The sequence below is a fragment of the Lagopus leucura genome, unplaced genomic scaffold (genome assembly GCF_019238085.1).
Source record: "Lagopus leucura isolate 7727_CA_CO unplaced genomic scaffold, USGS_WTPT01 Super-Scaffold_100157, whole genome shotgun sequence".
NCBI classification, from domain to species: Eukaryota; Metazoa; Chordata; class Aves; order Galliformes; family Phasianidae; genus Lagopus; species Lagopus leucura.
In genome coordinates, this window is record NW_024962334.1 from 35,762,220 (window position 1) to 35,787,540 (window position 25,321).

The following is a 25,321-nucleotide window of genomic DNA, read 5'->3' on the forward strand; positions in this document are numbered from 1 at the left end:
GTTTTGTTGGTGATTGTTGTACAAAATGAAGAAAGTCTCATCCTGTGACAGCTTAAACAAGTTCCTAAAGTTATCTTTGTAGAATAGGAAAGTAGTTAGGGAGGTTTGTTTTTATGGTAGTAAAGGAAACAGCCTTTGATTTCCTCTGATTTGTTTTTTTTTTTTTCCTTTTTTTATTTTTTTCTTCTCCTGTTCACTAGCTGTACCATCCCTCTCTCTCTAAGAAGAGGTAAAGCTGTCTTTTAGCATTGCTTACTAAGGGAGCTTGGTCCAAATGACTGAATAATACATGCAGTATCTTGGCTAAACTAATTCTTGCTTCTTGTCATTGTGTTGCTGGTGGCCATATGCCATATGGCATATGCCACATGTACCACTGTTTTAATAGTTTTGTTAATGGTGTGTATTTTTTAAAATGCAGTAATAGTTATGAAAAATAAAAATCACCAAAAACCAACAGCGCTTCTTTCAGCTCAATCTCTTTTGCTGCAGGGGTATGTTGTAGTCCCACAAGGAGATTGAATAAAATCCCTGGCTGAACTCTAGCTCAGCTGTTAGCAGTAGTCCTCTGCCCTCATGGCTGGCAGTAGTGGAGAGTTCCTGGGGAACTATTTGACCTCTACCCTTTGATTTGAATGTTCCAGTCAGAATCTGCTGCTTCTGTTTGTGCTCACTGTGAGTGCTCTATGCAGGTAAAGTGTGGGGTTGCTTTTCCTACTTTGGGCTGTAGGGCACATCACATGTATTTGTGTTTCTTATTCACTTACTGAATGAAATGTTGTACTGTCCATACCTTAACAGCGTGTCTGTCCATAGAGTATTTCTCACAGCTTTCCTCCAAGTCCAGTCAAGCAGCGCTTCTGTTTCTAGCAGCAGTACTGTGAAAACTCTCCAACAGAACTCAGCAGGATGGCCAGCGCAGGGTTGTGTGGGTTGTGCTGCTGATGCTGCCAGACAGTAGTAATTGGTCAGTGGAGGCTGAGCTTCTTCCTTCCTCTTTCTTCACCCACTGTTTTGTACTTGTAACACTTCTTAGACTTCAGTGGTCAGTTATTAACATGGCTCCTGGTATCACTGCATCTTCTTTGGCTGAGTTTTTCAGTTCTAAGTTTATTGCTCAGTTTGTACAGTGGTTGCAAAAAATTACATTAGTGAGACTGTTGGAGGTTTCTTTCACTGTTTCATACTTGTTTGCTGAGCATTGCTGTTATGTTCATTTTGGCAATGGAGCTAAAAATACAAAAACTTCTCTGAGAATGGAGTGATCCAATATGAGCAGGGTACAGGTTGGGATTTTTTGTATTTCAGAGGTTTTGAGCGCAGTTGAGAGCCCAGTTACTGTTGTTGCAGTGGCTGCATTTGTCCAAACATTTTCAAAATGCATCTTTTTAAAATATCTATGTATCTTGCTGTAGCTTAATAATCTTCATAGGTGAAACTGAATTAAAAAGCTCAGTGTGACTCACACTGCACAGAGAACTTGGTGGAAAACACTCACTGGACTGTACACATAAGTACTTCAGGTGAATGCATTACGATTCTTAGTTATTAGCAGTAAATCAGGTGGTTTGGTGAGCTGTTCTGCAGGCTGTTTAATTAATAAAGCAGCTGCGAGCTTTATGGGGCAGTAAGGCATTGGTTTTCTGAACATTTTGTAGTGCTATTTCCCCCCCACGGTGAGCATGCTGAGAGCACGTGTGATTGTTGCTAACTGAGCAGAGATTTAACTCCAGCTCACAAATGTGCTGAGTAAGGATGAAGTGCTGAATTCAAATGTCTTCAAGTGCATTTTGTTCTACTGTTCAAAATAAAACTTAATAGAAAAAGCTAATTGGAACACTCAAGGGGTCACATTAATAATTTGGAAATTATGCAGTCAGCCCTAAGTGGGAAATTTCCATGTCATTTAAATAATAAAAACCTTTGGAATAAATCTTTTCATATATATGACAGAATAAGAAGCAGCTACCTACAACAGCCTTATAAAGCTACTTGATGTTTAGAGAATACCAGCCTGTGGGCTGTCAGGAAGAGGACTGTGAGGGAAGTTGGCATGCAGAAAATCCATTTTCGCATCTCCCTTTTCCCTCGGGATCGCTGAGCCTGGGCAGCTCAGCAGTAGCAGGCAAGGGAAGGAGGAGTGCTGCAGGCACAGATGGAATGTCGCTGTGGAGCTGGGTTGGCCTCTGGTGAGACAGGGTCTTCACTTGTGCGTTAAGCCTGGTCTGATAAACTGCTTTTCATCTGAAACATTGTGGGCTGAAAACGCAACTCAGAATGAGGTACACTGGGTCCTATTTTGCTGAGGCACAGCACAATAATGTTACGAAGGGGCCATGATTAATGACAGCAAGATTCAGCAATGTTTTTAATTTACTGCCTCAAACTTTGAGAATAGAAGCATTTGCCTTCTTGTCCCTAGGCTGTCATTGGAGAACTCTGTGGTGCAGCTGCCAAAATTAATCTGCCATATTTTTCTGAAAGGATTACTTGTCCTTTTTACTTAGGAATCCATACTGCTTTGGAATATCCAGTGGAATGTTTCAGCTCTGACTTGAGATGACTTTTCAGGGACAAGCAGTGGCCTCCAGTTACTTCCTTTCAGCTGCCCTTTTGTGAAACCTGCGCCTTTGTCGTATTGGTTCTTGTCATGGGGAATGCTGCCTTATGTCTCTGACTTGTCTCCTTCTAGGCTAAAAGATGTGATCACAGGTCACAGTCCAGCAGAGTAATTATAGACAGAAAGCTCATTCTTCATGATGATTGTCTTAAAAAATGCTCCATTCTACTGTATGACCACTTAGTAAGCTCTTCATGCAGCTATAAGTTAAGCTCCAAGCTTAATTGGTTTTTCTTTGCCATCTAGTTTGTTTTCCCGTTTGTTTTTTGGACAGCTTGAGCTCTTGGCCTCGTGGTTCAGAAACTTGTTTTGGTGTCGAAGTGTACGTAGGCTTTGTCCAATCATTGTTTGTTGGTTTTGTTTGCTGTTCTTTTCAGAAAGCGTGCTGTATGTTTCATATTGTTGAGACAAAGTGAATTGCTGGATTTTTCTTTTAGAAGTTTTCTTTAAAAGCTCCTGAAGTCAAAAGGTTTTTCCCTCCCTGGTGGTGTTTTTTGCTTTGGAACAGTGATCTTAAAGGAAGAGCTCAAGTCCTGAAATTTTCCATAAGTGAAAAGAATACAGCGGATGTTATGCTCTCGGTTTTAATTATTTTTTGCTTTTTTATTTATTGAATAGTTTCATTTGGGACTTTGTGATAGTAGCTGAAATTGTATGTGTCATTAGGGTCATTTGTGTATTTGTTTACAAGTTGCTGTTGACAATGAAGGGACCGCAGAGTTATTCTGTCCAATGCCAAGTGGTTTTAGCTCATCATCATCTAATGCTTTTACAGGCCTTACAACATAGTTGATCTTTTCTTTAAGAATACTTCTAACAGACACAAGATTTGCTTTTTCTGCTTGTAAAAATATGCTTGGGTTCAGAGTTAATCTGTGTTTGATGTATTAATAACTAAAAGCAGATTTAGGAATGACTGCCATTCTAGGTAATAACTAGAATCCTTATTTTGCAGTGATACTGCATGTAGCTTGTTTATGAGCAAGGTACTGTACTGACTCAGGTACAGACCAGTGTATCAGAGCTGTAAAGACTGACATTTGTAAAGAAATCTAAGTGTTCTCAGTATTGTGTTCTCTTCAGGTGCATTTTGTGGTGGTTGAGATCTGAAATGAGAGTTACAGGTCTGTGTAATTCCAAATATAAAATAATGCCAAATTAAGGTAATTAAAAATCTACTTTTACAGAAGCGGCCTGTATTTCTGATTTTTTAGCATGTAAGATTTTGCCATGGAAGATTTTCCCATTGTAGAGAAGAAAATGACCTTTCAGACTGCTTGAAAAGAGCAAATGCTTCCACAAGCATACCTTTGTCAATTCTGGTTTGGCAAAAAAAAACTTCATATCCTTTGTACTGTGCACGTTTAGATTGTTATGAGCACAGAGATGTACTCCTCTGTTACATCTCGACTGCTGTTTCTGTAACGTTAATGGTCTCAAAAGCTGACAGTGTTAGTGTTGGCCACGAACTTCTTTTTCCACATCGTTTTCTCAAGGTGTTTAGTTCATATGATTGTACAAAAACTCTGTTTTCATAGATGTATTTTAACACATACATAAAACTTTCACAATAGTACAGTTGCAGGACAGTGTTTCCACATTGTTCAAAAGGAATCATTTTGACTGTGTCAGTTTGGTTAGTATTCTTGTAGCGGAGAAGCTCTCCAAACTCAAGTACTTCTGAAGGCTCTTTGGCATTCTGTGGTTTTGTATGACAGATTCTAAGTCCTTTTGGATGAGAAATGAGTCAGGACTCATTGAAGGTTTGCCTCCACTGCATTGCTCATTCATCTTTGCCTTTGATTCAGTTTTGTGTGTGCGTGTACAACACTGCAGCGTGGCTGAAAAATACTTGGAAATGCTTGCTGTGCTGGTATGGTTTGAAGCTCTGGATCTGCTTGTGTGAATTAATACTATATTAGTGAGCATTTCCCTTGCTTAAAGCAGTTGATTTCTTCTTTTAACCAGTGGTTGTACAGAAACATGATTGGTCTGATCCAGTGCCAAGAAAAGAACTCAATCTAGCTGTGAAGGAAATATTCTTTACATTAAGCACATCTAGCTATTAGTTCTGGTAGTTGCTTAGGTGTTTGGTTGGGTTTCAGTTGGTTTATTTTCTGTTCTTTTGGGGGTGTTTTTGTTTCTTTTTCAATCAGGGTCATCACAGCCACCCTCTCCTCCCTCCTTCCCTTCCCCAAAGGTTCTCAGAGTCATGGGGTGAAAGACTTACTAGCACTTACCTGCCCCATTCTGCCACATTCCCTTGCTTTTGTCTCAGTACATGCATAGGACAGATACAGATTCTGTTCAGACTTCATGGTGTGATAAGATTCTTGCTTACTGATGTATCTTGAATTCCTGTAATTTTGCTAAACTAACTTGGAACACCTTTGCATTGTAAGATTTTGTATGCAGTATTTCTGCAGCAGACTAATGACTCAGTGCATTCATGGGGAGGGCTGGTATGTAGTTGGTTGTTCTGGTCACGTTACTGAAAAATGTATAAAGGTTTTGTAACCGCTTCTTTTTTTCTCTTCGGTCTTTGTAATGCTTCTTGTCCCTTCATGTTATTTCAAGTTTTCAGTTCTTCTTATGAAAGCTCCTGTCCAAATGACCAGGTGCCTTTACAAATACAATCAGATCAACCTTTTGTCCAGAGGTGTTTGTAACGAGACAAGGCTATGTCTTTTTAGAAACTTGCCTGAAAGATCAGGCTGTGTCTGTGTGCCCTGACCTTCACATCCTTACAAGCAGTCAAATTGGAGTTCTTCAGCATTTCTTCTAGTTTAGGTTTCTCAGCAAATTAGCAACAAAGCTATTTTCAGTGTTGGAGGCCTGCTATGAAGTTTCTAGAGAAACTGTGCAGAAGTCCTTTTTTTTTTTTTTTTTTTCTTTTCATTTTAACTGAGAAGTATAATCCCATTGGATTTACATATTGGTACTCACTTCAGACACTCTTAAATTTTTTTTAGGGTTCTTCTCCAATGTAGAATCAAACACAGAACTTGTAATTCAGGCTGTCAGAAAATTACAGCTTCTAGGAATTGTGTGAGACTTTGTTCTCAAGCAGTAGAATGAAACAAGACCTTTTGATTTTTCTTCTCTACTAGAAGTCAACCTCTTCTTACCTTTAATATCTCTCCAAAGGAAAAACAAAACAAACAAACAAATAAAAAAACCAGAAGTGCTTAGAGTGCAGTTTTCCCTCCCTGTTACTTTAGCTTTTGTTTGGATTTTTTTACCTGAAGTGTTTATCTGTGAATCTGTGTTGATGTTCTCTCCCCAATCTGAGGTGCGTTTCCAATCCAGGCCTTCAGTATTGTGGGCAAGCATTGTCAATGAGAGCTTGGATCTGTACCTGTCTTTCCAGTCATCGTCCGGGTTGTTTGGTACTGTAGGGCCTCAGGTGGAGTTGAAAGGAGGATGTGAGAGAAAGGGAAGCAGGAATTGAAGTGTGATGATCCAGGCTTCTAAAAGGAAGAGTATTGGAAGTGACTGTATGCCCATAGTTAGTGGAAATACTTTCAGAGAAAGAATTTCTTATGGTACTGGAATGCAGGAGAGACTTTCATACTGACTGTAAGTCAAATTTAAAAGTTGTTGATTAACTGAGATTATATCATGGCATTTTTCTTCTAATTAAGCCCAATTTAACTTAACTTGTATGAAGTTAAATTTAAGCTTGTATGATATAACAAATAACGTAAGCACTGAGCACGTATGTAAGCAATTACTTGCTAAAAAGAGAATAAGAAAGTAAAGGAAATAGATCTTGATGTTTGAGAACAAGCTGATGATGAGTTTGAAATTAATTATGAGCAAGTACACATTCAGATGTTTTTCCCCTGTGTGGTGGGGATGCTAACAGCTCTTGTTTTAAATTTCTAGTGCAAATTATCACCCTAACTATAATCTTGAGCATTTTTTTTTTGTAGCTGGATTGTACATGACAGACTTGGTCTTTTTTTTGTAGCTTTTGAAATCTAATTCCTGAGTAAATGAAGTACATCTTATTCCCTCCCTCAGATTTTGACATATTAACCCATCTGTTTGTAAGTCCATGGACTTCTTAATGCTTTTTGTCACTGCATGTCTTCCAAAGAAAGTTTGGAGTGCATGATAAAAAACATTTCACAAGAGGATATGTACTGCTAAAGAGAACATTAATGAAGAATTTTTGGCTTGAGTTTGTCTTAATAATTCAGAGTACATTGGAGGTGGGTGGGAAGCCTTTGTCATGTCGACAGCTTTCCATCCAATTCTTGGAAGTTAAAGTATTTTTGAGTGTGTGGCTAATACATATTAAGTTCAGTAACCCAAATGACACCATTTATCAAATATCTTCAGTTTTTGTTACATGAATATTTGTATGTATCTTTTCATCTTATAATCATATTTAATAGTTCGATCTTCTGAATTTAATGTGAATATTTTGCTAGTGAGGAGTTATGAAGCTGTACTGAGGAAAATGAAAATTACTCTTTGCCTTCTATTTAGAGTCTACATCCGTGGACAAGACTGTATCCCATTCTTGCACAACTCCTTCTACATCTTCTGCTTCTGGACTGAATCCAGCGTCTGCACCTGCTTCATCAGCTCCTACAGTTCCTGTCTCACCTGTCCCACAGTCACCAATTCCTCCGTTACTTCAGGACCCAAATCTCCTTCGACAGTTGCTGCCTGCTCTGCAAGCCACATTGCAGCTTAATAATTCTAGCGTAGATATATCCAAAATCAATGAAGGTAAGGATTCCTTAAAGTTCACATAATCCTTTACTTATGCACATTAGTATACTGTGGGTGGTTAAATTGTAGTAAATTCCACTATTACCTTAAATGAAAAGTAAGTAAATCCCTACCTGAAGTGAGGGTTGCTAGTTACCTTGTTTTTCTGTTCAGCCTTTTAAAATTAGCCAGATGATGTTTAAGATTAATATGCTTGTGAATTCTGATGTACCTGAGAGTTTTTCATTGATGCCAGGGATGCATCAACTGTGCAGGTATTCTCTTGCTCAAAGTTTAGTTAGTTTTTCACATGTTTATTTTATGCAGTGTTCTTTGTTTTCTGTAGTTTGAGCTGCCATCCTAGTAGTGTTTGCAAATACCAAAACTTCTAGTGCTTTGGAAGTTACCATTTTTTTTATTTAACAGAATATGTTGGCCCCACTGAGTAAGATGGTGTATCACTAATTTTGCTGGCAAGCTAAATTTAGTGCATTTAATTTTGCTGGATAGGCTTTGTTTGTTAGAAGAATTTTTACAGCTAGGTGTAGTGCCTTTCATTGCAAGAACAGGTGGAGGTGGTGCATTTTGATCATTGATTTTTCTACTGGGATTTCTGCACATGGCAACTTAATGAAAGAGGAAGTGTTGTGCGCTGGGTTTTTTGTTTCAATTTGTTCTGCGCTGATCATCAGTTTAAATAGGAGGCAAAACATTTGCGTGTCGTGCCCAGAGATCTTTAATCTTCTAGAAGTGTAAACCATGAAAATGATCAGATTTTACTTTAAACTTAGGAATTTTTCCATAACAGTTGTTTCTGTGGAAAAAAAATCTCAATTGGTTTCCTTTTAATCAACAAATGTGGTTTCATCAGTAGTCCAGTAGGTTATTGTCTCTTTTTCTGAGCTGGGAGGAGCTCTTATAATTGCTTATTTGCACGAGGTTAGACTGAAAAAGTTGGAGAATCGTGGTTGGTTGTGTTGAAAAATTACAGGTCCTATTATGTGTCCTGCTGTATTCTATTGGAAAGTCACTAACTTGAATTCCCAGGCTTTTCTTTGAGCATACCTGAGCAGCAGCTGTGCTCAGTGCTGCTGTGATAGCATAAGAGCCTGCTGATATGCAGATGGGCAGCATGATTTCACCTTGCGCAGCGGGGCTGCCCTCATCATGCACATAATGCAGAGAAAAATGAGAACTTTTGGATTTTTAACATGAAAAACATTACTTTTTCCTCTAGCAGGCAGTTAATTTTCCCCAATAATAGGTATTTTAAGTGTTAGTGTTTCTTGAATTGGGAATAGTGTTTCCCTCTACTTTCCTGAAACCTTTTAGTGAGCTGAAGTGATGCTGGTTTATTTCTTCATCATCATTATTATTATTATTCTCATTTTTAAATTACAGTCATTTTGAAAAAGCTTATTCTTCTTTACTGTAATAATAAATTGAATAAATGTTATCTTTATATATAAGAATTATAGTTGATCCATAAGACTAAGCTGAAGAATTGAACTTAGTTTTTAAAAGATTTTTTTTTTCCAATGAATGTCCTAAACTACTAAATAAAGGGCTTGAGTAAACATGCCAAGCATTCACGAGATGAATTTATGTCATTGATGACATGGCTTTCTGATTTGTCATGGATGTGGGGAGTAAGATAACGGAAGAGCAGTTTCAGACTGGCTGCATGCATTTAACAGCTTAAACTTACGTTCTGGAATTCTCAGTAAAACGTAATGTTTGCTTTTAGTTCTAACAGCAGCTGTGACACAAGCCTCCCTGCAGTCTATACTCCATAAAATTCTTACTGCTGGACCATCTGCTTTCAATATCACTTCCCTAATTTCTCAAGCAGCACAACTGTCTACGCAAGGTATTAAAAGTTATCTTTCTTACTCATGTAAAGTAGTGAAGTTGTATTTTATAAAGGCTGATACAACTGAAACTTGTAGAAGCTGTTTTGAGTCATATCTTTGGCCGCATGATGCAGAGTATGTTGAATGACTTCTTTTTCTGAAGGTACAATGTGAAACCTTTACTCAGGGAACCTGCTGCTGGCAAGTAACTAGATACATGTACTGCTGTCTTGCCTTCTGGGGTTTTCTCTGTATGTTAACTAAGTTAAATATGAGCAGTGTGAAACGTGGAAGTTTATTCTGAACCTTTATAAGACTTAATGTTTTTTATTATATTAAACATAACTCTTCGGTGTTTGAACACCCATCCTTGTAACACTGTGCAACTGTGACTATTGAGGCAGGCTTGAATTCTTGAAAGTAAGTTAATTCTATCTCGTGTTATTTGTTGACTTTTATAAGTAATTTTCAGCTTCTAGGCATGGTATTACTTCAGATATCCTTAGTACATTCTGGTTTGTGACCTAATACTAGAAACTGAAACCAAAACAATACATTCAGCATTTATATTGAGTAGATAAGCAGTATTATACACATACTAACTTTTAACAAGTAAAACACAAGGTTTTGGTTGTTCTGTTCATTTCTTTTGGCGATTAGATGCTTAGAGTGAATGAATGGATTTCTAAGTATAGTGTTCGTGCATTCTCTATTAAATTCAGTTGAGCACTCCGAAATAGAAATCACGAGTGAAACTAATTTAATCTCTTCAAGTGTAAAAAGGCATTGTACAAAGGCCTCTTCCTTGCTTTCCACTTCTGCCAGGTTTTAGAAATGAATGGTTTGGGGAAAATACAGATCCTTGGTTGAAGTTGTTGAATATTTGATTGTTCCAGTAGTTTATTCCCCCTCTGTTTCAAATGGAATCTGTTTGTGTAATATCTAATACACAATCCTGTGAAATACTGGAAGAAAATGTATTTCACATTGAGATACGGTTTTACAAAAAACAATGTTCTTCTTCGCAGCTCAGCCATCTAATCAGTCTCCAATGTCTTTAACATCTGATGCCTCATCACCAAGATCATATGTATCCCCCAGAATAAGCACGCCTCAGACTAACACCGTTCCACTTAAGCCTTTGATGACTACACCACCGGTATCATCACAGCAGAAGGTAAGCTCCTGTTGATTTATGGCATACTGCAGTATGAAACCACTCAAGGTAATAGTAAGTATTAATGCTGTGTATTTCAGGTACTGACTACTACGTGTAGCATGATAACATGCGTGTTGTCTTTCTCAGTAGGAACGGAAACAACTGGAAGCAGCTGTAGTCAGTTTGTCAGTACGATGCTGGTATCTTGTAATACACTTTTTTGTTTATTCTTGAAGAATATCTTGCATTCACTTAAGATGCTATCATATGCAGTAGTAGTGTCTGGAAATATTAGTAAGAGATCAGCATTGCACCATACTTAAAAGAAAATAAAAACTTTCTACAAAGGGAACAGCTTTGTACTTTAGCCAATAAATGATCATTGGATTGAGAGAAAAATTCTTAGCGAGTTGATTTTCCTTGGCGCAGTCTCAGATTTGGTTCTAGGTGTTTACAAGGTCAGTAGCATCATTTTCCTTTTCCTCCCTACACCCTTTACCTTTGTTCTTTCAGATTTTCTTAATTGGATAAGTGGCAGGTGGCACGTGAAAGAAAAGAACATTGGTTTTTTTTGTTTTTTTCTTTTTTGTGATTCCCTCTTGTTGATCACTGCTCAGAGGAAAGAATGTGTTTTGCTGTGAATACTGTAGGAAGGTTAAGAAGCAGTTGGACACCTTGTGTAACATTTTATCAGTGTAAGAAGTATGAATGTAGACTTTAGAATGGAACAGTTTTGCGTGACTTTTTTTCTTCCCCCTAAAATTTGTTTTCTGCCTATTTTCACCCTTGCATGTAGCTGAGATACTTTTCTCTCAAAAGTCTGCTATGAAGAGAACCTCTTACAGTTTGAAGGCCTTAAAGAAATATTTTTATCTTCAGGAGGACAGATTGCATTCCTTATTTGAATATAAACACCTAATTTTCTTATACTTGAGTTGTTTCATGGGTATAAAGAAAACCAATTATTCCCACAGGTGGTTTTCGGTGATTGGCAGTGATTTGTGAAAGCCTAATGTGTACGAATCCTTCTACTTGTCTTTGTTTCTGTCCTTAGAGAGCATCATGAGTCAATGTGGTCACATCTGATGTCTAGCCAACGAGTACTGAAATCATCATGTAGCAGACTTGTAGCTAAGAAGGGAACGTGTTTGGTGTTTTCACATCCTAGGATAAGAAAAATAATAATTGTGTGGATTTTTTTTGTTGTTTTCTGTTGGTTTGTTGTTTTTTCCTGGCTTTTTTGTTTGTTTTGAAGTTATTTACTTTCAGTAGTCTGAAGTTGGTCTCTTCTAATCTCTGCACTCCTGAAATATGAATCTACTTTATAAAAGTTTTGGTCATCAGCTACATTGTAAAGATTTCAAAATCTTAATCCTTTGCAATCTTCTGTATCTTCTGATTTGCAAGATGTTTATCCTTGTCTTACAAACAGCTTCTTTAGTATTTATTGTCACTTCACAGTTGTTTTCCTACAACTGTGCAAACAAATGTGTACCCACTGCCCACCTTAATCTCCAACATTATGCCTGTGTAGTATGTGTCGTAGTTGTAAAGTATTTCTTCAGAGAAAAGGAAGGCAAGCCAAGTGCTCTAAGTAGGGCCGGTGTGTCTTGGTAGACCAACAGTATAATTGAAGTTGTTTTGGGGCACACAAGCCTTCCCTCAAGTATCCTCAAGCAAACTTTGAGGCTAAATGCAGGTTTGAGAAGAGTTGGTGTGAATCCCACTCCAGGATGGAGTGGGGGAAGGGTTGGTTATCTTATGCTTCGTTTGTGATGATGATCTCTTATTCCAGGCTAGCTTTTGTGATTACCTATAGTCAATGACTTGGCATCAAGGTTTTCACCTTTTCTTAAGTAGAGTATTGTATGTTTTATTGGTATGTACGTGTGTGTGTGTTCATATATAAGCTCTTCTGCAACTGATGTCTATGTTTTGATGAGCATGCTGGGGCACATAAATTGAAATTGAAATTGAATTTTAATCCAGCTTTCTTTCGAAGATTGCAACTCTGCTGTTTTGTGTGTTGTATGTATTGCATACATGAGAAGTTTTTATCCCATCCCTCTGTGAAAAAGTTCTAAGTCCTACTACTCTGGGATATAAGCAGTAAAACTGTATTTTTTCAAGGCACCTTGAGTAACTTAACAGACCTTCTAAGAATCATAACACGCTTGACAACATGAGCCTTTTTGAGGTTTGGTGCTAGCAACAAAGGTGTTGAAATATTAATGTGAACTGTTAGTCCCAGAAGTAGCAAATTCAGGTTCAGCAGCAGATAATTTTCCAGTTCAGTAAGAGCTTTCTTGATGTTTGTTGTAGTCACATAATTACATTCTGGCAATCAATATCAAGATGCGAACTTTGGTTATAGCTCCAAGGGGAGCCTGTTTTAGTAGTTGGGATTTTTCAGTCAGGCCAGCTTATCCTGCTCTTAGAACTCAGTGTAAGTTAGTCCAGATGTGGTGCTGTGCCAGGAGGCTGTTCCAGAACACAGGCTGGTTGGCGTAGGTGCTTCTGTGCAGTAGGTGTAGGTAGAGCTGAAGTGGTACCATGCAGGCAGGGCCCAGTGCCATGTGGCAGCTATGTTGGCTGGCTCTGGATACAACGTCACATGGGTTGTAAGTCAGGCTTGTTCCTTAGGGCTGCACAAACACCGTACTGCTTTTAAACTGAAGTTGGTGTGTGTGCCTGGACAAATGCATGGGACAAGGTGGAATAGCTAAGAGGATTTGTAGCTTCTTTAATAGCGTTGTTTTTTTTTTCCCCAGTGAATCCTGTTTGTTTGGGTTTTTTGGTTTTTACAATCATTTTAAAATTGTGTGGTTTTTTGTTTTTTTTTTTTTTACTAGCTAAGGAGCTAGTTAGTATCTTACTTTAGATCTGCAGGGTGATGGTGATATCTGCAACCAGACTTCCTTTTGAAATTATTCCTTGTGTTAGAACAATTTCAATTGTTACATCTGTTCACGGGGTAAGCAAAACATAGGCATAGATGGCAAAGTTTTTCGTGTTGCACACTTCATAAAGATATTTAGCCTTTTCAGGAATCAATTTATGAATTACTGGTATTCCATCTTCCTTAGCTGTATAGTTCTGTTGATTTCAACTGAGATAATCACTGTGTATTCTTACAGTAATGTTAATTTTTTTCTTTACCAACACTGCTATTCAGACTATTTTGGCTTTTTGTGATAATCTTAAAAGGTAGATTTTTCTTTTGAATGTAGGTTTGAGGTTGCATTACTATTTTGTTTGTATTTAAATAAATGAACTTGCATCCTGAGTTATTTTAACAATGACTGTCTGGTTTGTTTCACTGATGTCTGTTTCTGAAATTGAGAGGATATCTGGGGGTTCTGATAACCACTAGCTGGTAATCTACACCATCTTGGTGTCAGCAAATGCCAGACAGGTGCCCTGACTTAAATTTTTGTCTATATGGATCTATAGAATCAGTTCTTAAGTAATAGGGAGGGAGAAAAATTATTAGCTTGATTTTTCAGGTGAGAAGGCAGATGAGTAATTTTGCAGCCACTTCCTCTCTTGCACCTTCTTTAAAAAGGATAGGGGTTACACACATGGGAGGAGAAAGAATCTTGACCTCCAGATACTGTAACTTGAGCATAGTTCATAAGTTACAGTTCTTTTCATCTTGTAGCTCAGAAATGCACAGTAAGCAAACAGAGCCTCTTGAAGAATAAGAAACTTCCATCAACGTCAACTTCCCTCCCTGTTTTCCTGATAGTTACTGTGCAGGAAACCTAATGAAGGTTTTAAACTTTTCAGGTTGCTACTCCAGGAGTTAAACAAGGACCAGCTTCACAGTCAGCACCTCAGCAGCCGGTAATAGCTGACAAGCAGGCAGGTCATGAACCTGCCTCTCCTCGAAGTCTTCAGCGCTCAAGGTATGTCGAAATACTTCTCTGTACTGTCTTGTGTTTCTGTTCTGAATCCACTGTGTGTGACGTGGGTTGCAGTTTGTGGATTCTTCATGGCTTCTTTACTGACCATACGGTTTAACTCTACTACTGCTGCTGGATGTCTAACACATCTTTGTTACAGATCTCACGTGGCAGGCTCTCCGCATTTGGACCGCTTCTCAGAGTTGTGTTCGCAGAAGCAAAATGAAATTCTTATTTCTGACCTGTTGCTCGGCAATCAGTCATAGAAGTTATTCCTTGTGTTCTGACTCAGAGTTTGGAGTTTTTTATTTTCTGCGTAGTTAAGAGAGTAAGGGCTTTAACTGGCTTAGTGTTAGATGTTGGTGATGTCTTTCTGTAGTGTCGTTTGTTTGTTTGTTTTAAATCATTGAGAGCTTTTATGTAATGTTGGCTGCCTTAAACTTCATTCTGATCTTTGTCAGATATCTAACCTAAAACTTACAATACTCAGTGGGTGGAACAACCAAACAGTGTATCAGCTTCAGCATCTAGTAATTATGGATATTGCTGTTTAATTCTTTCTTAATAGTAGTATCAATGATAAATTAATGTTTTGCAACCAGCTAAAACTTTTTGGTAAGGGGAGTAGACATTTTTTTTAAGGAGTAGATTTTAGGGAACAGCTCCTAATCACCAGGCCCTCTTGTTCTTTGCTGGTTGTCATTTCCCAATAGGCAATCTTGCTGAAAAGGGATAGATACTTGGTCAAATTTGTGTTGGGTTGGAGTCAGTCTGAGGTGATCCTGGTGAGTGTTTTTCTGCTGTTCCATACCCTCACCTTTTCAAGTTTTAGGACTTCTTGCCCTGGCGTATATGCGCTACGCACATCCAGTTATCTTCAGAGATCTGTTGAGCCTCTACAAATCATTGCTGCACTTGGCATCAGCATTGTGCTGGCAAAGGGAAGCTGAATTTGACCCAGCAGCTATACAGCTGGATCAGAAGGGTCACACAGGCAGCAACATCCCCTGTTTGAGTAGGAGAGACACAGGGAAACAGTGCACAAGTTGAGGAGAGTGTGCAGCCTGTTATCGAAGATACTGTGACAGTATTTTCACCGAAAACTTGATAGTAGTTGGTATCCTGTATCTTTTAAATGGTTGGATATTTGTGGCAGCAATATGTCGTGACAAGTGTTTGCATTTCTACTTCCTTGGAAAGTTGCAGAAAATGGAGGATTAAGGAATGGGTTCCAGTGCTGTGGAATTGAACAGAAATGGACCAGTTGAGATGCAGATTTACTCATCTCCAAAAGATTTCCTATAACTGAACTAGCATAGAACAATTTTTAACTTTGCAGGAGAAAACAGTCAGATTTGGGCTGCTTCCGAGTCTGAGTCCCTGAGGTCTTTTTAGGCAAACGAGCAGCATAACAACCTAAACTGTGAACGAGTGGTCCAAAAAGAGGCTGTATCAATGAAGGCATTGCTTTCCTACAGGATGCCAGTTTAAACATGGGTTCCTTGTGCAGAAGCTGGTAACTAAGTTTCCTTTGCTTTGATAAGTATAGAAGTCTTAAGTAAATAGAGCTAATATGTATTTTCACCTTCTTTTGGAGGAAGTACTGTTTAAGAAACATTGGAATGGCTGTTTTGAAAGAAAAGGCATCATAAAGATGACTTTTTTTCTAAGAGATAATTCCAATGACATACTATAAATTATCACTACTTAAAAAATAGGACTAAATGAGTGCCTCAGTTATTGGTCAGGATACTGGTTTCTCTTAATAAAGAATTGGGAATATTTTTCTCTTACTCTAGAAAATGAAAAAGTGCTGGAGGGATGTATTTCCTTCCCGTTATTTACATACTATAAGATTTTGCAGTAGTGTATTTCACAACCATCCCGTTTCCATCTTTGTGTACAGATGCTTTATCCTGTCTGGAAGTGTTTTATTACCTGTGGCACAGACAGTCTGTAATTCATTTAGCAGGTAAGGGGGGTATTTGCTGGTAGTGAAGCAATATGAAACCCAACAGCAGTTTTGTATCATTGCTGCATTAGTAGCTCCCCCTGCTGCTGATGTAGAAGTACTGGGATATTTTAGTGCTAGGATATTTTAGGACAGTATGTTTTATTCATAGTTAAGATGCACATTTATTTTTCAGAAGCTCGCAGATTTTAGTTATTCCCTGAAACATTTGTGGTATGTTGAAGAGATTTCTACTCGTTATGTAGGAGTCAAAAGTTGGGATGGTAAATGAGAAGGCAAGTCACAGGGATACTTTGATTCCACTGCAGCTGAGGCTTAAACAGATACTGAAGATCATGTGTCAGTTCTGCTTAGTTAGTCAACATAGCCTTTCTCTAAGCCATCAGTATGCTGATGCTGTATGGATGCATAAAATCATAGAATAATTTAGGTTGGTAGGGACTTCTGGTTATGATCTACTCCAGGTTCCAACTCAAACTAGAACCAAAATGACCTTTGAATATCTCTGAAGAAAGGGATTTTGCAGGCTCTGAGCATCTCTTCTGAATGTTTGACTAATCTTACGGTGATATATTGTTTTCTCTTTTTCCATTTTTTCAACTTGTTTCTCTGCCTCTTGGCTTATCACTGTGCTTCTCTGGGAGGATCCTGGCTCTATCTGCTCTCCCTGTAGATAGCTGAAGATATTAAGATCCTTCAGCTCTTTCTTCCAGCCTCTTTTTTTTTTTCCAGACAGAACAAATCCAGTTCCTCTAGCTTCTCCTGACATGGCGTGTGCTTCAGCCCCCTTAACAGCTCTGTGGTCCTCTGCTGGATTCCTTTGGTATGGCAGCTTTTTTTGCCTGGTTTTGAGCTCCTTTCTACACAGCACTCCAGGTACTGTGTATCTTACAAGCTCTGAACAAAGAGAAGGAATGCTGTATTCAACCATGTTCTTGCTAATACAGCCCAGCATATGCTTGGCCTGCTTTGCCACAGGAATACATTCCTGACTTGCATTTAACTTGTCTGCCAGGATCCTCAGGTCCTTTTCTGCAAATCTGTTTTCTGACCTCTCAATGCCCAGCCTGTTAGATTTCTGTGGGGTTATTCCAGTATTGCTGCAGAGGATTATTCCACCTGAGCTGCAGGACTTTGCATCCACCTGCTTTAAAAATTGATTCTTGTCTGCTCTATTCCCATCCCTCTGAATAACAATCTGCCCTCTCATGTGCTGACTGCTCCTCCCAGTTTGGTGTGATCTGCAAACTCTCTGAAGATGCACTCTGGAGTAGCATCTGTGTTGTAAATAAAGACACTGAACAGTGTTGACCCCCCTCTCCCCCCGAGTTATGGATCAGCAAAGGACAGCATTAGTTTCTGGCTTTCACCTGGATTTTGTACTGCTGACTTTGTACTGCTGATTCGACACTTTGAGCCCAGCAATCCAGTCAGCTTTTCATTCACCTTACACATGATGTATGGACATGGATGATTGAGGAGTTATATGATAAGAAAACTATGGAGAAACCATGTCGAAGGCCTTATTGAAGACATCACTACTGCTTTCCTCTTCCTCTGAGGTTGGTTTGGCATAATCTGTCCTTGCCAGATCTGTGCTGGCTCTCTATTTTTGCTTTTTAGCCTTTAATGTTCTTGGAAGTGGATTCCAGGAAGACTTGTTCCATAGGTTTTACAGTGACTGTGGTTAGGTCAACAGGCTGTAGTGTCCATGCTCCTTGGCTTGCTGTAGATGACTGTAACATTTGCTTTTTTCCTCATTCTCAATACACTTGTCTTCTCACCTTGATGCTTCAACATGATACAGTATCTCAGTCGTACGTGCCAGGTCCATCATTACCCTTTAGTGCGTGCTGTCTGGTTTAACTGCTCCTTAACTTACTCCTCTGTTGCAGCCTAATACTTCCCTTGTTTTGCCTCTGCTGATGCACTCAGGCACATGAGGGGCCTGAAAACAGACCATAACAGAAGAAAAAAAAAGAAGAAAAAAAAAAAAAGATTTAAAAAAATAACTGAGTATTCTGGCCTTATTCATGTCTTTTGTCACTAGATTCCCTTGCCTTAGAGAAGGGCAGCCCCACCTGTCTTAGTCTCAGTCTTTCTTCTGCTGTGCATCTACAGCCCTTTTTGTCCTTCACATTCTTGATTAGTTTCAACTCCAGCTTCAAAATCTAAATGCCGGTTCTCCTCATCAACAGGATGTTTCTAATGTTAAGTGCTTGCACTTTTAAGTGGTTGTAAAGTGGTTAGGCCAATTACTGAAGAGAATACATAGCAAAAAATATATATATTTTTTTCCAGTTATGTCTTTTTCACACAACTTCTGCTGCCTGAAATCAGAGGAGATTTGTGTATATAATTCTAAGAACGAATTTTTCCAAATCTTTCTGCATAATTGTTTTTAATGTATTAAGCTTTTTAAAAAGTTTGGGGGCACTGAAAGGAATGAGGTTCAACAAAGGAAGTTTTGGAGTGGAGCAAAAGTCTTTGTTGCTGTACAGCAGTGTGCTGTACCTAATTTGTAGACTGTTTGGAAAACTGCTGTACTTTGCAAGTGTGAGTGATTAGAGCAAAACTCTGGGCGGTGGACCGTGAAGATAGTTGTACTGTGCTAAGATGTTGTGTCAGTCCTCAGGTTACTCGATGAGTTACAGTAGTTGTTATTTGTAATACTTGCAGACTCTCATTGTGCTCAAGTTTGCTGCTCCCTTGAGAGGCTGGTGAGGGTAGAGGCAGTCTGTTGTCTTCCTGACCTGTCCTTGTCCATACTGACATGCTTTAGCTGGCCCTATCCTGCCTCTTAGGAAAATGCAAGAGCAGAGCTCCACTATGTGAGTGAAGGAGCAGGAGGAGCGATCAGGAAAATACTAGAAGGGGATACAAGCAAGCAGAAACCTTGTTTTGGTAAGAGGATAAAGGAGTAAAAAAGGGCACATGCTGAAACTTCCGCTGTTAAGCTTTCCCAGCCTGCATTATTGCCCATCCAAGGGTAAGTTCTTCTAGAAGATCAGATTGCCTGGATAGCAGCACTTGCGGGGATGAGGCAAACCTTGGTAGTAGGATATAAGGCAACCACTTCAAGTTGCACACAAGGAGGTTTAAGTTGAATATCAGGAATAATTTATTTATGGAAGAAAGTCATTTAAACATTGAGCAGGCTGCTGAGGGAACTGGAAGTCACCATCCCTGGAAGCATTTAAGTGACGTGTGGATGCCATGCTTAGGGACATGGTGTTAAGTGGATAGCTGGGCTTTTTATGATCTTGAATGTCTTTTCCAGCCTCAGTGGTCGTATGATTCTGATCCTTCATTTGATGAAGGGAATAGAACAGTTTTGATAGTGGTGGAATTTTTTTTTTTTTTTTTTTTTTTGCTTCTGTGGACAAACTCTGCAGCAAATGATTAACAGTGTGAATATTGTTTACTTGAATTTGCTCAAGTAAAGCAATCAGAATGTACTGCTGCTGTACAGCTTCTGATCTCTTCAGTACCTGAAGTGAGGATGTACAAAATCTAAGTGTCACTTAAGGCATTTGCTTTTTGGCACTGGTAAAAATGGTTAAACTTGTGAAGTCCATACAGTTATATTTTTAGACTGGGACAGCACTCTTTGTGCTTAATAATTACGTGACACTAAAATATAGCCGCAATCTACATTTCTTTAAGTTAGGTAGATTAAAAAGAAACAACAACAGAAAAAAACCCAACAACCGGAAAAACTCTGCCATGTAGCACTCAAACCATTCCCATACACCTAAAAGGTTAGAGGATAAGTGTTTCATGTTTGATATACCAGAAGTATTTACCTTCTCTTGATTTATATGCTTTATGTGGCTGGAAGCAGGGGATTTTTTGTGTTAGTTTTTCTGTGTTTACATGTTTTTAGATTCTTACTTTATAACATTTCTTTCTTCCAGTAGTCAAAGAAGCCCATCACCAGGTCCAAATCATACCTCTAGCTCTAGTGCATCAAATTCAACACCTGCACCACAGAATCCATCTGTACGACCCACCTGTTCGTTAACACCTACGCTAGCAGCACACTTCAATGAAAACCTTATAAAGCATGTTCAAGGCTGGCCTGCAGACCATGCGGAAAAGCAGGTGAGTACACTTGTGCTCTGTTTCTTGAGGGAATGCTGAATGGGTGGCTTAAAAACTCTTTTTTGTTAGCCACGTTGCCTTTTCTAGAAATTAGAAGGATCTTTAAAGGAAACATGCTGGTCCTTAGCCAGAAAAAGGGGAGAGGTGGGAGGTTAGGCCAGACCTCCACGTCTGATGTGTGATGGCTGTTTACCAGCTGAGTACTTTGTCTTGCTTTCATGTACCTGTGCTTTTGAAATCCTCTCCACTAGAATAGTCGTCATCGTAAATACTTTCTCTTACTGACAAAGTTTGATTGAAATTTACAAAGAACATAAATTTCAACAGATCTTTTATTAAAATCTTTGTTATGTGAAAAATGTGAAGAATTAGGTGACAGTGTTAAACTGTTTGAGAGCGATCCACAGTTTGAGTCACTGAGTTGTTGGCTCTTCACAGTGAAAAAAGAACTGTGCCTCGTTTGTTGGATCCAGTTTTTAAGTTGATGTAGAGCTCAGACTGAATGTAAGCCTTTTGTTTTTTTAATCTTTTTTTCCTCTTCACATACTCTTCATCATCCTTATAAGTACATGGTGGCAATATAGGGAAACTGGATGCACGTCAGCTACTTAGAATGTGTTATTCAAAGAAACTATATTGGTTATTGTGTCCAGTTGAAGTCTTTTCTGTCAAAGGCAATCCAGTTTGATGGTCTAGGTCAGATACTAATCTTACTTAGCCCATCTTACTTTGGCCTTCTGAAGAGCAACTGCACACTGCCTCAAGCCTACAGTAGAAGCTTATGGCAAGTAACTTGCAGGATTACTCTTAGAAGCGCTGTTTCTGTTGATTCTGTTTTGGGGTTTTAGTTTGTTGGCTTGTTTTTTTCCTCTATTAATTTTTAAATACTGTTTTAAGACATTGACAAACTGTATTGAGTCAAACCACCATTGCCATGAAATGCTGGAAATGATGAGCACAGTCATTTCTTGCTGTGGCTTTGGCTTGATAGTTGGAGATTTTAAGTTGACAGTGTTATTTTCACTGTGTGCTGAATTGAGAATATCTCCCAATGTAGAAAATTTGAATATATACCATTTTTTGGGTCACTTTTTCCCCTCCAATATCAGTAATAAATGGAAGCAAAACAGCTAATGCTGTGAAGTCATGTACCCTGCTGGATGCTCTTACCAATGTGCTGAGTGTTTACATACTGTATTACATCATGTGAAAGTGTTGTGAGTACAGCAGTTTTGAATAGTCACACCCAAGTTAACTGGAGTCACATATCCAATTCAGTGACAAGAAATGGTAGGAATGGTAAGAAATGTGCCTGCTGTGGAGAAAGGCCATTCCTTCTGAATTTGCACATTGCTCATCTCTGCTTGAGTAGTGGAAATATTGAAGTAAAGGAGTTTGTTTACAAGAGAACACCTGAAGAGGGTGATGAAATTCTTTTCTTCATAAAGTTGCTGAAAAGAAAATGACATTCAGCTGTTTTTGTCAGCAAGGCTTGGATGAGGAATGAAAGTTGGTCGTGAGCCCTGTTGTGTGCCATCTTCAAGGTGGTTGAAGTTAGGGTTTGTTAGGGTTAAGGAAATCTAAATCACCCCTTCCAGCATCAGCCTGGGTTATGTGACATATTAACATCCAACATTGTTCTTTTCTGATTCTAAGTGGACATTTGTAGAGCACTCATGACGTTTGTAATGTACTTTTGATTTGATTTACAGTACATTCAGAAGTCACAGCGCTGTAGAAGTTACAGTGCTTGCTGTTCTGAGATGCACTCCAAGCAGTCTTGTGGCTGCAGCCCATTGTTTCCAATGCTTGACTCAAAACGCTGACTTTTCTATTTCACTGTTGTAGGCATCAAGATTACGTGAGGAAGCCCATAACATGGGAAGTGTTCATATGTCAGAAATTTGTACTGAATTAAAGAATTTAAGATCTTTAGTTCGAGTATGTGAAATTCAAGCAACTTTGCGTGAGCAAAGGTAAGCGTGTTTGTTTTCAGAACAGCAATTTGGTGATTTTCAAGGTGCTATTAGAATTGCCCACTGATACTGTTTTGTCTGAGCAATATTTATTGATGGCTTTATGAGTATGCTGATGGTTAACAAAATTTGAAAGCTGTCTTTCCTGTCTACGGCCTACCTGTTTTCTACACAGATATGTCTTGACAATGAATAGGGCCAGATATGCTTACACATGAAAAAGAAATGTATTTCCAGGTACACTGGTTTAGAATAAATCTATAAAATCCTTCAGTACGTGATGCAGAGATCATAAATGCACATCTACATCATTTATACTGTTCTTAAATGCTACAGTTTGAATGAGACATTGGGTCTAAAGCTGGAACAGGTTTGAAGAATTCTTTCTGATACACACCAAGGTAAAACCAGTGTTTGTTGGTTAGGTAAGAGACATTAGAGAAGGTCTTAGGAGTTCTCAGGGAAACAGTTCTTCAGGGAAAACAGACCTCTTGAGTCAGTCAAAGAGGTTGTCGTTAACAGTGCGGCTGTTATTGTTTCTAAAATCTTTATTTGTTCATAGCTTCATAACATGAGTTGCAATTCCTGTAGGATATTTAATCAGCTGCTTTGTTTCTCACAGATGAAATAAAATGTCTTAGTAACCTCTTCTGTATTGATAGGCAATTTTATCAGACGTAACATCAGGTGTCATTGTTCAGTTTGCTAAATGGTGCTTTGTTTGCTGTACACTCTGTGTCTTTAAGCCATCAATGGATAATGATTTCTCTGACTTTGACTCTGTGATAGCAAGTTTCTTTTGTTTTTGCTGCCATCCCAAAGACATGGCATAAGTAAAAGTTTGTGGGGCAAGAGGGAGGGCCTTCACAAAACCAATATCAATATCAAATATCAAGCCAATCAACTTGAATAATAATATAATTTGCACAGAACAGATCTACTTAAATTTGTTGTAAAACAGAACTCAAAGTATACTGTTTTAATCATAACTGGCAGCATGCAAAATGAGACTGCATTGGCAGATAGATTTCCTATGCCTTCACCTTTTGATCTTAGTGTGTTTATTTCAGTTTGTCTATCCTGATTTATATATTTTTACCTAATTTTCAGTAGAAAATTCCCTTTTAGTGAATCATAGAATAGCCTGGTTGAAAAGGACCACAATGATCATCTAGTTCAACCCCCCTGCTACAGGCAGGGCCACCTGACCACCAGACCAGGCTGCCCAGAGCCACATCCAGCCTGGCTTTGAATGCTGCTAGGAATGGGGCATCCACAACCAGCTGAACTAAGGATATATTTGAGAAGTATTCATAAAAAGTCTGCTGAAGTGGACATGCTATCTGTATCAAAATTGCTCTGGACTAGCAGAATATTTATGCAGTATTTCAGCTTTTTCTTAAAGTTTTCTTCATATGCTTGCATTGCACTTCAACATTGGGTAAAGTTGCTACAAAATACTCATTACAAATTCTGGGAAACTGTCTAAACCATATGTTTGTTAATTGAAGCAACTGTTTATGCCAGTTCAGTAGAAGGAATATTTTACTTAGAAATGTAATTGATTTCTCAGTTGCATGTTGTTGCAGCTTTTTTCATTAAATGTCTTTTAACGATCAAATACTTTGAGGTAGGAATTTACCCTGACTAGAAGCTGCCTTTAGAATGTTTTTTCTTCTGCCAGTCACAGAGAGAAATGCTAGAAAGAAGAGATGCCGAGAAGAAAACTTCTTTGTTTAAAACTTGTTTGCTGAATTACATATGAAATGAATTTATGGCTCTGTACATGGCTGGTTCAAACTAAAATGCATCAGGCCGTATTATGGGGATAATTTTTTTTAGGGAAACAAAAGCATATGTAACTCTTCTGCCTGCACCACTATCTAAATCTGCTGAGTATAAAATCCTCCAGCACATGGGGAGGAAATGAGTAGAAAGGTGTAAGGACGACGGCTTGCATTTCTAATGGCGTTGTGTCTCCAAGAACGGGCAAATTTAGATAGAAGACACCACTGTGAGAAGAAACCTTTAACCTCTTTTCCACCGAAGGTCCTGGGGTTGGGCTGTGAACAGAGCAGCTCCGTGTTTGGTGACAACTTCAGAGTGTTTTGAGTTGTACAGTTTGGAAAACTGCGTGGCACAGATGTAATACCATTCTTCCGAATATTCCTTGTACTCTTCTAGTGCGTCCTTGCTCTTGAAGTGAAGTTCGGATGAATAGTAGGCTTGAATGTTGCTGTGCTTCAGTCATAATGAAAGTTAATTTTCTAAATCAAGGAACCAAGTAGTGCAGATCTCTGTGCCTGCACGGGGAATGTGTGGCTGATGGAATATATTAAGAATTAATTAAAAATATTTAAGGTTTTTAATAGAGCTGAGGAGCTTGGCATTTTTCAGTGGAATTCTAGGCACATTTCTGTGCATCTCTGTGTGATGGAAATGTGTATACTAATGAATTTTTTTTTCTCTTGCAGGATACTATTTTTGAGACAACAAATTAAAGAACTTGAAAAGCTAAAGAATCAGAATTCCTTCATGGTGTGAAAAGTTGTAAACAATTGCACATGGTTTTGAGTACAGGAACTATTAAACTGATGCCCAGTCTTAACACTTTTGAGCTGCATTTGAGTAGACTTTGGACCGTTGAGCTGGGCAGAAAAAAAGATGACATGGGGAAGGGGACAGGAGGGAGTCAAATTCAGGGGAAAGATACAAGAATGATTTGTAAAACCCTTGAAATGTAGATTTATTGTAGATGTATTCTTCACGTTGTAAATATGTTTTGTAGAGTGAAGCCATGGGAAGCCATGTGTATCAGAGCTTAGACATCCAAAACTAATCGATGCTGAGGTGGCTAAATACCTAGCCTTTTACATGTAAACCTGTCTGCAAAATTAGCTTTTTTTTTTTTTTTTTTTTTAGTTAATTTATCATTCAGAAATCTTGCATTTCCTAAAATTCAATGCAAGCGCCAGGCGATCTGTGTCTAAGGCTGCAACAATTGGGG

The 25,321-nt window shown here is 38.6% G+C and overlaps 1 protein-coding gene across 4 annotated transcripts in view; it reads left to right on the plus strand.

Annotated features, from left to right (window-relative positions):
- WAC (WW domain containing adaptor with coiled-coil) overlaps positions 1-24,946 on the plus strand; it is a 53,690-nt gene extending 28,744 nt beyond the window's left edge. Inside the window, exons 8-14 of one of the 4 annotated variants that reach the window (XM_042888559.1) lie at positions 7,118-7,363; positions 9,093-9,215; positions 10,227-10,375; positions 14,147-14,265; positions 20,152-20,338; positions 22,187-22,314; positions 24,789-24,946. In XM_042888559.1, the coding sequence (XP_042744493.1) occupies positions 7,118-7,363; positions 9,093-9,215; positions 10,227-10,375; positions 14,147-14,265; positions 20,152-20,338; positions 22,187-22,314; positions 24,789-24,858 (1,022 nt within the window). In that variant the 3' untranslated portion in view covers positions 24,859-24,946. Of the gene's footprint in view, positions 1-7,117; positions 7,364-9,092; positions 9,216-10,226; positions 10,376-14,146; positions 14,266-16,168; positions 16,235-16,966; positions 17,336-20,151; positions 20,339-22,186; positions 22,315-24,788 lie in introns of those variants that run through there. The other 3 variants (XM_042888560.1, XM_042888561.1, XM_042888562.1) reach the window with 3 other exon arrangements.
- The last annotated feature ends 375 nt before the right edge of the window (positions 24,947-25,321 follow it).